The 13,394-nt window shown below is 38.9% G+C and overlaps 1 protein-coding gene across 1 annotated transcript in view; it reads left to right on the top strand.

Moving 5' to 3' along the window:
- Positions 1–12,903, top strand: part of LOC114355604 (uncharacterized) — a 45,075-nt gene extending 32,172 nt beyond the window's left edge. The window contains exons 7-8 of the mRNA XM_028308543.1: positions 2,073–2,195; positions 12,824–12,903. Coding sequence (XP_028164344.1) covers positions 2,073–2,195; positions 12,824–12,888 — 188 coding nt within the window. The 3' untranslated portion in view covers positions 12,889–12,903. The remainder of the gene's footprint in view (positions 1–2,072; positions 2,196–12,823) is intronic.
- The last annotated feature ends 491 nt before the right edge of the window (positions 12,904–13,394 follow it).

Below are 13,394 nucleotides of genomic sequence, written 5' to 3'. Positions count from 1 at the left end.
CCGGATTCCACGGTTTTGCATTCGTTAGAAAGGTCTCGGGCTCCGTGAGGTTTATAGCGAAGAAAATTCGGGAAAAGGGGGTAAAACGGGATCCACGCGTACGAAGTCGCGGGCGGCCGCTAGTTATGTATATAGTTGAACGAATGGTAGCGCCTCCCTGTCAATGAGATTGATGGGACAGTTCAGTGTAGTTCAATGTAGTTCATCTATACATTTGACCGTGTATTAACTTTTTTCAATAATAATGTCATAGAGCTGTTTAAAAATAATAGAAATAAAAAAACCGTAAAAAATTCATAAAAAAAACATACGGGTCGAATTGAGAACCTCCTCCTTTTTTTTGAAGTCGGTTGAAAAGAAAGGTTTGTTGTAGCCAACTCATAAGTTGTATGTTGCATTGCATTATTTACCATCATAGTTAAAGCTGAGCTGCACAATTATCAGCCCAGATGTAGAAATATTGTAGCACAGTACTAAGAATATAATTTGGTACAATATGGCGCAGTGTAGCGAGCGAGGAACAGATGATTTCGATTGGCGCTAGTTTACAACGTGTAACATCGACAGCCAAGTGTAAACAAAAGCAAATGTTCAGTATCATACACATTATAATCTATTAAGCAATACATAATCTGTTGGGTAAACAAATATATTGACAGCTATAGCATTTTTTGTTTAATCTAGCTCCATACCGCGGCTTTACTTGCGTTTGATTCGATCTATCAGAGTAGGTAAATCACGCGTCGCTCGTGTCATTTGGTAAAAAAATCTTCTTTTTTTTACCAAAAACTTCTTATTCCTCCCGTAATTAAGGGTTTCACTTTACGCTTACCATCTCCTATACAAATATACCACTCTTATTTCTTTCAGTCAAAACCAAAATCGATAGCTCAATTTTTTTTTATATTACATTAAAATTAATTAACGGGTTAATCGTGAAATTGGAACAAACAGATTGTTATATTCGCATTTAAGTTATAAGAATTATTGTCGAAAAATCTGGTCTGAGCAATAAATGTTACGCCCGGATATGGCTGATTTGTATTACCGGCATGATACAGGTATCCGGCACCGGACAGACGCGGACGATAAATGTTTGACAATTTGCATATTTGCTCATTTTATTTACGTGCGCCATACAGACTAAATTTTTTTACTGATACCCATTGTTGGCAGGAACGATATTAGAGAGATTTGTCGAGTAATCTACGTGTGTGGTGGTATTTCTGTATGATTTCATAAAATAATCCCAACATATCGTTTGCTGACTGAGACTGTTCTCAGATATTTAGATACCTATCCCACTAATACCTAGATGCCCTCGCACCTTCGCCACCTAGGTACCTCGAATTGCACAAAATGTTAGCTTTTTACAATTGCACTTGTTGGAAAACATTGTCCCTTAGAATATTTTTTTCAGTTGCATTGCTTCATTCCTTGCCCACCAAATGTAGAAAACATCGCAGATATTTTTTTAATGGTGACTTAGCCTGTAAATATAAAAATATAGCTCTTAATAAAATGGAATTCATGTATAAAATAAAAGGTATAAAATTGTAAAAATTGTATTCGAACCTCTCAAAATTTCTCCTGGGGTTGAAAGGACAGCGTTTTGAGGCAACCAGTCAATAATGACTCCAGAAAAACCAACTTTGTATAGTTCATTCCTTTTCTCTATGACTTTGACGACCACATTCTATTTTTAAGGAACTTCGACTAACACAGTAGCACCAACATCAATATTTTTGATTTTCTTAGATGAATGTGCTGTCATTTTCTCTGCTGCCCATTTTAAATTCAAGTGCGAATTCAGTCTCAATCATGCATAATAATTGACTCTGGCAATATCAAGAGTTTCATGTTTCACAAAGATTTTCTTTATCGAAGTTATAGTTTCATCGTCATTTACGGTCTTATGTACAATAATGTCATATGTAGTTTCTAAGAACGTCTCCAGATCCTCTTCCATTTCAAACTGAGAAATTATATTCTTAGACAAATGTGCAGAAGTTCCGCATCTTGGGACTAATTCCATCTTCTGGGCCTTGATTAACTGAAGAATTTGATTGCAGCGTCAGTGCTATCAAAGCCTTCCCGCTCGGGCATCAAGAAGCACGTGCAGTTCCCTGACGAACAGAGCTGCATCGAGGAGGCGACTGAGGCACCGACTCATACGGACATTGAAGCTAAGCCTGGTGAGTGAAAATACAACATTCAGCACCAGTTTTGCTGGTTCTTAATACGTTTCAAGTAGCTGTGTGCCCTATACGAACGAAACCATATAAATGTAACTTCAAAATTGCTTCGCTTCATGAAGATAAATTAAATTCTTATCAGACTATCAGGGATTTTATCAACAAGCGACATGCATTACGTTTGAAACTAAGGCAACGAATTGTCGTGAGAGATCCAGACACCAATTTGTTTTCACAATTTCATAAAGGAAGATCTCGAAGCACTTTGATCCTTATTGACCTTTGGCATCCGCTTACTCGGCTTAAACTCCTCACCTCAAGTGTGGATACTTGGAGTGGGGACTATTTTATTTTAGATATCAATTTGAATGTCAATATTGGAAAAACATCAAGACCATAACGAGGTAGTTAAGTCTATTTAATGGACATGAATGTATAAATTAATTGGAAAAAGGGAAGAAGTGTGTTGGAATTTTTTATTTCGTTTATTTAGTCATTGTTATTATTCCATTTTCTTGATACTTTTTGTATTATTATTCAATTTTCTTCCATAAACATTGAATTTTTGACGAATTTCAATATCTAATTACTACATGTGATATATCATTGGAAAGAAAGAAGCTAGATATGTTTTTGAGATCATTGGCAATCCATTATCACCTTTATTTTTTTTAAACGAATTCTAAATTGAATTTTTATCGTGGTTTGTACTTTCGTTAAAGTTTGGCGGCTCATACGAGGGCTGCACTAAAAGTATCGGGAATGGAATATTTCCACTGTTCCAGTCATATAAAAATCTATTTAATTGCAAACTCCAGGGTCTTAAAAATCGTATACCATTTATTTATTTAAAAAAAGATTCTCGGTCGTATCACAAGGTCTTGTCAAACTTGTTTAGTCGTTGAGAAAATGGAATTGACTCAAGAAAATTCAAGAGCGATGATTTATTATGACTTTTGAAGTGGTTTAACACAAAAACAGTGTGGTGACCGGATGATTTCTGCATTTGGTAATGAAGCCCCATCCAAAACCACAATTTATCGCTGGTTTCCTGAATTTCAACGTGGACGTGTCAAGCTCAGTGATGATCCCCGTCAAGGTCGTCCAAAAACTGCAGTCACCTAAGAAAACGTTGATGCTGTGCGTAAGCTGATTGAAGAAAATCAACATGTGATATACCGCGAAATTCAGACAACTTTAGACATTGGCATGAGTCAAATACAAATAATCTTGCATCAACAATTAGGTGTAAAAGGCATTTTTTCGGTTTTCCGGTTATACCGCGTAAAGGACTTACCCTATCAAAAAGTGGTCTTCATGACGGTTGAAGGGCACTTAATCCTGCATTGAATAAGACCAAATTCATATGTTTTGGACAAACCGTTCTCGAGCTAATGTTCGGCAAAGTAGAAAATATACGTATAATTAATGACCCTCTCCACGTCCAATGGCTTGTTACCCAAATACCCACATGCTTCCAAGCCTTGTAAAGGGTCGCCTTAATCAGTGTAACCCTAACAAGGCTCACGAGTTTCATTCGCTTATCCTTGTTTGTCCCAGCCGTTCCTTAACTGCGGTTGCTGCACCTCTTCCTGACGGTTTGTCCAAAACATATGAATTTGGTCTTATTCAATGCAGGATTAAGTGCCNCCAAACTTCCGAATGCAATGGTTGCTTCAATGATTGGTTTCGTGTATGGAAAAATGTGTCAAATTTCGCGGAGAATACTTTAAAAAGCAATAAATACATTTTTAAATAGTAATGTTGTTTCACTTCCTTGATTCCCGAAATTTTCAGTGCCGCCCTCGTAACTAGCTAGTTATCCAATTATTATCTGGTTCTGAAGATTTTATTTGACTAAAGACATATTCGATATTAATCTATATATATAAAAATGAAACCCGTTTCGCGTTGTCACGGCATCACGTGTGAACGGCTGAACCGATTTCGATAATTCTTTTTTTTAAATGTTTGTGGAAGTCCAAGGATGGTTCTTACGGAAAAAAATATTAAGAAAATCTCTACGCTAAGGCGGTACGAAGTTCGCCGGGTCAGCTAGTATTAAATAAAAGCTTGTAATAACAAAATCGGTTGAAAACACGCGAGAAAAAAATGTGAAGCAGTTTTTATGTCAAATTTTGAAAAAAAAAAAACAAATAAAAACAAAAATATCAATTAAAAAAAAGTAGCTCACTTAGGGTTAAATGGGCGAACTAGTATTCTTAAAATGACCTTACCTTATACACCCACGAAGCCGCCAAACACCCTGTATGATTATTCTGTAGAAAATGTTGGTTCACCGGAGCTAGAGGAGCTTTAGTTAATATCTCTTGAAAAACAATGGTAATACTAATATTCATTTTGGGAGAAGATTTGTTTTTCAATAAATATTTATTAATTTTTTTCTGAATCTTTCTGTTGGTTACTAATTTAAATGACTCATTCATTTACCTGTTGGTTTGAGATGAAATTGTCAGCTTTTATTAAAGTCAGAAAAGGATTATGTGGAGTGGCTGAGTGAGGATCAGGGTCAGGAGCTGGTTCCGTCTCCATACTCGATAAAATAGGCAAATGGACTTACCCCCATATAATTTAAACACTAAACACACCAAGTTACTATATTTACAACAGATTTTTTTATTCTAAAAATTAACAACTAACAATAAAATACGAAATAATAAAAACAAATAGACCGCCCTTTTCTACTTCCCGCCAAAAAGTCCTGTCACTCTATTTGTTCCTACTTATTATTAGAAAAAAAAGGATATTAATTAATTTCTCTCAATGGATGTCTATATTATTTCGCCTTTTGTTTCGAATATTTCGGCCGAGTTTCATCTTTCCATGCTAAGTGACATCTCATATTATTGTTTCGTGACAAGGAAGTAGGACTGGATGAAACATCTTTTGTTCGCCGTTTTCCAACCTTGAATTACTCCAAATAATAAGGACTAAGAGCCCTTTATTATTTATGTGGCTTGTAATTTTTATGACTTCATTTTCAACCATATTTTTTTTATTAAAGAATCAACATTTTCTGTTTATTTGGCAAATATGATGAGTCAACCCTAATCACGGGAATAACTTATAATATGATTTTGAACAACCTTTATGTATTTAATTTATATTGTGGCGAAAAATTTATTAAAAGATAATTATGTTCCTGACGATAATTTAATCCAGCGCCTTACAACGCACAACATACTTACTTATTCCTCGCGTGAGCTAACATAATCAGTGGGACATGTATGTCCCTAATGAGATTGAACACTCAATTCAATAAGAAGCCAGTCAATTCCAATCCATTTCAGCTGTATAAATACTCACAGAAGCATGTTTAATTCACTATGCTTATTTGGGTTCCTTTTTTGATAATGAAGTGAATTATCAAATCCCTGCTCTTCAAACGATCGAACGAAATCGTATTATCGGATTCAATAACAATCGATGATACTGCCTTAAGTAGTTCGATCATTCCACAAAATGCTAACTCCAAAAAATCTCCAACTCTGGAGAATTCGGCGAAGGCAACGGTTGACAAAGACAGCTGGTGCGAGATAATCTTGGTGACACCACAATTCACACCTAGTAGAACGAATTTAAAGTTGGACCAGAATATTTTGATATTGACCCTTCAGGTGAGTTTCCGTGACTGCTATACGGGGCGAAGTTGTGCGAAGGTCCTCCGGTCTCTGACACGACGTTCCCGATGTAGGACTCGTTCCACATCTTCTGCACCAACGTTATCTGAATGTTATCAACATTTTAATAAAGCCGTCTGGAATAAGGTGTGCGATAGCGAGAGTAACAAGAACCTAAAAGTGATGATGAAAGTGCAAGAAACATTGTTAGAATGTCCTCAATTTAGTTTTGATTCCACTCACTTCTATACCACTGGATTAGTATTCAAAAGGCTGCACCAGCTGCAACGAAGATGCAGTTTTGGAGGCGGCGCGAGCGGAGCCGCCTTGTATGGCGTGTCGCGCCGAAATAATGCACTATTTACAATATTTACATACGGTTTTGTACCTTTTGATTTAAATTGGATCTTTCCTTGGCGTTTTGTCATAGCGGATGTGGACAAACCAATCATTGGCGTTGACTTCTTGAATTATTACAACCTCATTGTCGACTGTCGCAACTCGCAACAAACGTTTGATTGACAACGTCACGTTATTATCAACCATCGCCAAGCCTGTCGTTCACAACGCCATCTCATTCGTTAGGGTCACGACTGGTACGGGACGCTTTCACCAAGTACTAGGTGAATTTCCCGAGATCACTCGACCTGCAGGTACGCACCGTCACATACCTCACAACACCGTTCATCACATTCGCACCACCCCAGGTCCTCCAGTCGCCGCAGCCCCTCGTCGACTCGCACCGGACAAACTGAAGATCGCCAAACAAGAATTACAGTCCATGCTATCTAGTGGAACTGCTCGACCTTCAGAGAGCCCCTGGTCCTCGCCTCTTCATCTAGCCCCGAAGAAGGACAACGGTTGGCGTCCGTGCGGTGACTATCGAATGCTGAATGCCCGCACAGTACCCGATAAAGCACATCCATGACTTTGCCCATGATATCTCTGGCTGCAAGGTGTTCAGCACCCTGGACCAGGTTAAAGCTTACAATCAGATACCTGTCAGTCCGGAGGACATTCCAAAAACTGCGATCACCACACCGTTCGGATTGTTCGAGTTTCCGTACATGACATTCAGACTTCGGAATGCGGGCCAGACTTTTCAACGGTTTGTCGATGAAATGACTCGAGGGCTCGATTTCGTCTATACCTACCTCGACGATTTCCTGGTGTTTTCACAGGATGAGGTCCAGTACGAGGATCACCTTCGCCAGATCTTCACCAGGCTGAAGGAATACGGCATGCTGCTTAACACTGCCAAGTGCGTTCTGGGAGCAAAGGAGGTAACTTTCCTAGGTTACACCATCTCTGAAGCCGGTACCAGGCCCCTAGACTCCAAGGTGCAAGCCATCAAAGAGTTTCCTACACCGTCCAACGTACGTCAGCTGAGAGCGTTCTTGGGCATGCTCAACTTTTGTAGGAGATTTCTTCCTCAAGCTGCTCAAACCCAAGCTCCGCTGCATGCCTTGTTGACGGGTGACGTCAAGAAAAATCAGCCGATCGTGTTGGGAGGAGAGGCTTTGACAGCTTTCGAAGCTTGCAAGGTGAGCTTATGCAACGCGGCCTTACTTGCACACCCTGACTGCTCAGCAACTCTCGCTTTAGTGACTGACGCATCGGACAAAGCGATTGGCGCAGTATTGCAGCAGCTCAAGGACGACGCATGGCAGCCGCTAGCGTTCTTCTCACGCAAGCTCACGCCATACAAGGCGGCTCCGCTCGGGCCGCCTCCAAATTGGTGACCCCGTGAAGAACACAAATAATGGAAATGGAGTATCAAGACGCACTGACTCGCTTGGCGGCAGCAGTGGCTAAGATACGGACGCGGTTAAGAGAGCTTGAGTCGGACATGCACGAATCGGTCGACCACGGCTCGCAACCAATAAATCGACCCGGTAAGTCAACTCGCCCCAGAGCCAACAGACCTAAGCAGAGGTCCCGGGCTAACTACAAGAGGTACCCGCTATGTTGACACCATCATCGGTTCGGGGACAAGGCCAGAGACTGCAACCGCCCTTGCGACTTCGGATCAGAATCAGAACAGCAACAGCGGTCATCGGTGGATGCGGCTCAACCTTCAAGCGGTCGCTTGTTCGTCACCGACCGACCTTCAAGAACACAGTTCCTGGTCGACACCGGGAGCGACTTGTGTGTTTTTCCTCGGTCGGCGCTCCGTAACCCACGCAACTACAATTGTACAGACTATAAATTAAGTGCTGCGAACGGTTCGACGATATTTACATACTTAAGCTGTTGAATTTATAGTGCGTCTTTTATATTCCTTGCGTTGTAAATATTTTCCCTCTCCTTCTTCGATAGTTTCGTATGGGTCCGTGCTATGTAAATAAACGTTTGTAAATACTGTAAATAGTGCATTATTTCGGCGCGAAACGCCATACAAGGCGGCTCCGCTCGGGCCGCCTCCAAACAGTTATTAAATTGTACGCACTTTAGAAGACTCTTCAACAAACACCCTAAGTATAACGTGCAATTTTGATACGGCCGCTATTGACAACGTATTTTTTCAACGCCTTTGTCATCAACAAAGGCACACAGATTAGCGGAAGAAAAGGCTTTAGAAAACAGAACCTTGTGCAGTCATGCAATCACTTCAAAGCTTCTAGTCTAGATAGATACAAGATATGTTAAAATTATATCGGTATTACACAGCATCGCTGCGATTGACATCTTTGATCACGTACAAGTAAAAGAGGGATGTAACAGGTCGACACGATCCTACCTAAGGTTATTTTTCAAGCTTTTATTCTCTTCAAAAGGTAAAAATATTGACCATTTAAGACTAACTAAATCTTAATTTAAATTACTTGAAGGTAGATATTAACCCTCTCTATGATGTTTTGCTGTGCCCTTACTGGGCGTCATATGTATACCTACCTCTATTTTTTTTAAACATCACTAAATTGTAATGTGACATGCAATAAACGTTTTGTATTTGAATATCTGTTGACACGGGAAATACTGTATTGAAAAGCTTCATTTTTTAAGCAGTCATTTCAATGGTGGAAAATTGTATAGCAACAAGAAGCTTAAACGAAATCTAAGTCGCGCGTCGATTGGAATTGAAAAGCTAAATTAATGGTAATTACGTCGGAATTTACATTTCAATATAGAAGTGATAACAATAATATAGTGTAATTCTGTTTTGTTTTGGATGTTAGTAACTTCTCGTAGATGTTTTTTTTACGAACACAATAAGTATTTTGTTTTATCTTGATTCAGTAGCAATTCAGCAAAATATTTTTAATTGTTATCAGCCCACCTTTTGCACCTATTAGCTGGAGAAGATACGTTATTAAAGATGCCATATAATTTCCGTGTAATTCATCAAATAATACTTGCGTGTGACGTTTTTGTTGACGGCTTTAGTCGCGCATCCGATGATCCCAACCTTTCCCAGGCAATTTCAAAAGAACTAATTTTGTATAATAATTTGTAGTCAATTCACGTGACTGGCGCGAACAATTTATTAATCTTCGGTGGTAGCATAATTAATGCGACAGCAACATGAAACACACCCGCTGACGTTAAAGAGGAATCAAGTCTGGATTTTTCGCCGCTAATTAAAGGTTTCCTTTAATTGTAGACGAAATTTATACTCGTTGGATTGACTTCTCAAAAGTATTATTTTTTTTAGTTAAAATAGTTTTAACTACGTAGGTAATTTAAGAAATATACTGCATTTAAAAATTTACATCAATGTTTAGGTAGGTGTACCTGCATAATGATCTACACTCTACATAAAGTGCCGAACGAAAATTGTAAGTAATTTTTGTAAAGTCTTTGGATTAAGTTTGACTTGATTTTGCGCTTTTCGCTTCAGTCCTGTAACTTTAAAAGAGAACAAATACACAGTTCTTGCAATATTCGAAAAGTTCAGGAACTTGATTTTGTGTGAAACAAAAAAAATGCGATAGCAGACTTTTCCAATTAGGCGCATTAGGGCTAATTATCATTATGGCAACCGACTCGCTAATGGACTACTTCTTATTTGGGATACTTCTCACTTGGGCTACTTCTCACTTGGACTACTTCTCACTGGGGCTACTTGTACCTACTGTCTTTACTCGTATGTGCATATATGAACATGACAATATTGATGTGTTTGTTAAGTCGTTTTTTTGTTGAAGATGGCTATTTTTTATTTTGCAGTCAAAATGATTTGCTTCTTTTCGAAGTTTGTGTAAAAATTAAAATTAATTTGGACATTTCGGAATTTTTACATTTAATCGATGGTGTCATCCCTCAAGAGCGTTGGTAGTGCGGTGGCGTTTTCCAGAGCAACTAAAAAGCGCAGGGTTCATTCTTAGATACCACTGTTATGAAAAGTATTTTAAAAACGTTTCAAACAATGGTAATAACGAGTCATTTTCAATAATCTCTGTTAGTTTTTGGCAACCCTCTGGAATAATGAGAATTAGCCCTAATGCTCCTAAACTGACTTTTCGTGACACGTTTGCGTCATGTATATTTAATACGACTATACTTAGGCTGAGTTGCACCACCTAAATTTAAGCCTAGACGCAGACCATCTACTCGTATTTTTCGTCGGCCGATTATACTACATCGAATGTTGACAAATAGATGACATAACTTTGTTTAATGTCATAAAGATATACCTAGACACCTTCCAGCCTCTCTACATTTCAAAACTCTCCATAAAATACACGAGCTTGGTTTCCAATTTGCGAAACGGGAGAGCAGATCATTATTACTAGAAAATATACAACGTGTCCCAAAATTCAAGGATAAGCCGGCGCCGCAGGATGGACATAGTCATGACTAATTCAGGAAAAATAAGAAAAAACATCTATCTCGATAATTTTTTCAGTTACACAATAAATTATGAAATTCGTCGAAAATTGACACCCCTTATGATATTTTACATTACCACGACTACAATTTTTCAAATACTTCTGTTTTTTTGTTTGTATTGGCAACTTAAGTAGTGCTGCTGTCCACTCCAATTCTTAAAACCCCCAGAATCCTTGCAGTTTTTACACAAAAGTTAATCAAAATATGATATTTCCTTAAAATTTTAAACGATTTTTACTTTCACTCCACTTTGACTCGTCGTTTTGTAAAAAAACAGTATGAACACTACTGCGGCAAGTTTATTATAAAGTTGACGCAACTATCCAAGATTCCAAAATGGTATAATACTCTAAGAAAACTAGTCGCAAAAAAGATATGCGTACCATTTTTACAAGCACTTCGCTTGTTAGTAGTATGGGATAAATCTTGCAACTAAATTTAAAACCAGTTCTCCTCAACCAATTGAGCTGAAATTTGGTATACTTATGTAAGTACGATGACAATGCAATATTATGGTATCATTGAGCTGGATGGAGTCTGGAGGTGGCCATAGGAACTTCTAAATGAAACGGCGGAATTGCATCTAGTTTAGGTTCGTTAGATTTGTCTTTTCAAGCACTTTGGTGCTAGATGATGTCCAGGATCCTGATGATGAAGTCAAGAGGTGGCCAGGAGCTGGCCATAGGAACTCCTAAACGAAATAGTGGAAGCTTATCGAGTTTGGGTTCGTTGGGTTTGTCTTCTCGGGCACTTGGGCCATGAGATTGAGAAACAACTAAAAAGTTTAAAATAAAGTTATAATCGCGCATGGAATTTATTCCTCTTTTTTTCTGTTTGCGCTACAAACTTTCGAAATTATTTGAACCTTGCATACAATTATTTTTATCGTTAAATTCTTTCGTAAAATTTCGCATTAATGCTTGTTTTTAAAAAAGTTTTTTTTTTTTTATAACTTTATTTTACACTTTTTAGTTGTTTCTCAATCTCATGGTCCAAGTGCTCGGGAAGTCAAATCCAACGAACCCAAACTCGATAATCTTCCGCCATTTCGATTAGGAGTTCCTTTGGCCAGCTCCTGGCCACCTCTTGACTTCATCATCAGGACCCTGGACATCATCTAGCACTAAAGTGCTCGAAAAGATATCCAACGAACCCAAATTAGATGCGATTCCGCCGTTTCGTTTAGAAGTTCCTATGGCCACCTCCAGACTCCATCCAGCTCAATGATACCATAATATTGCAATGTCATCGTACTTACATAAGTATACCAAATTTCAGCTCAATTGGTTGAGGAGAACTGGTTTTAAATTTAATTGCAAGATTTATCCCATACTAACTAACAAGCGAAATGCTTGTAAAAATGGTACGCATATCTTTATTGCGACTAGTTTTCTTAGAGTATTATACCATTTTGGAATCTTGGATAGTTGCGGCAACTTTATAAAAAACTTGCCGCAGTAGTGTTCATACTGTTTTATTACAAAACGACGAGTCAAAGTGGAGTGAAAGTAAAAATCGTTCAAAATTTTAAGGAAATATCATATTTTGATTAACTTTTGTGTAAAAACTGCAAGGATTCTGAGGGTTTTAAGAATTGGAGAGGACAGCAGCACTACTTAAGTTGCCGATACAAACGAAAAAATAGAAGTATTTGAAAAATTGTGGTCGTGGTAATGTAAAATATCATAAGGAGTGTCAATTTTCGACGAATTCCATAATTTATTATGTAACTTAAAAAATTATTGAGATAGATTTCTTTTCTTATTTTTCCTAAAGTAGTCATGACTATGTCCATCCTGCGGCGCCGGCTTATCCTTGAATTTTGGGACACGTTGTATATGCATTTCTAGATTGGCGTCGGCCTGCATTAAACGCCTTACTACAAATATTATAAGGTTTTCTGTCCACCTTGTTGGTGGATACCCCATGCAACAAAGTGGACAGGTGGACCCAAATGAAAAATCCCTGTGATGGACCCATTGATATACTAAATAACCGATCGTTGCGGAAATCCTTAGGCGGGCCTTTGTCATCGAAAAATGATGTCCACTGCTGGAAGGCCTCCCTAAAGGATTTCGACAACGACAGGTCCCGCGCTGCCCGCATTCAGGTACTTCTCGGATGGTTGGTAATTGGTAAAAATTTGTCTGACAGAAGGCCGCGTGATCAGCTCGCTGTGGATGGAGCTGGAGTCGGAGGCGCCGCCGCCGGAGCGCTGACGGCGGCGTAGCGAGCAGTACTACCGGCCGGTGTCGCGCGCACGCAACGAGCGCCGCAAGATGTCAGCCGCCGGGGTACCGCCCGCAGACGACGCCGAAATCAAGGACTCGGTCCTCTAAACTCTCTGTTGTAACGCTGAAATTGTAAACAAACATCAGAATTATGGCGGGGCTATCCATTTTTCTGCGAACGGGGACATTTCTAAGCTTCAAGACTGCACTCTAGTGCTCATCTTCTTCGTTTTCAGCGCAGACTAAGACCCATGAGCGGAAGGACCTACGGACCGGAATGTATGGATAGCCTTCTATATCATATATGCGATTTCTTTGACACTCATTTAATAGAAGATCGTTGAGGGGCCAAAAAGTAGGAGATTTTTGTATTGATAGGGTCGTTAAGTAAAACAGCGGTAGGTCGTCTTTGGAGTTTTGGAGTCAAATACTCACATCAAGTGACTGACAGTAATCAATTACTAATAAAAATATCAAAACGGGTGATTTGTATT

Source organism: Ostrinia furnacalis, unplaced genomic scaffold (assembly GCF_004193835.3).
Source record: "Ostrinia furnacalis isolate ACB-3 unplaced genomic scaffold, ASM419383v2 OfSCF2432, whole genome shotgun sequence".
NCBI lineage: Eukaryota > Metazoa > Arthropoda > Insecta > Lepidoptera > Crambidae > Ostrinia > Ostrinia furnacalis.
Note: the sequence above shows the minus strand (reverse complement) of the source record. Positions and strands in the feature narration are given on the sequence as shown.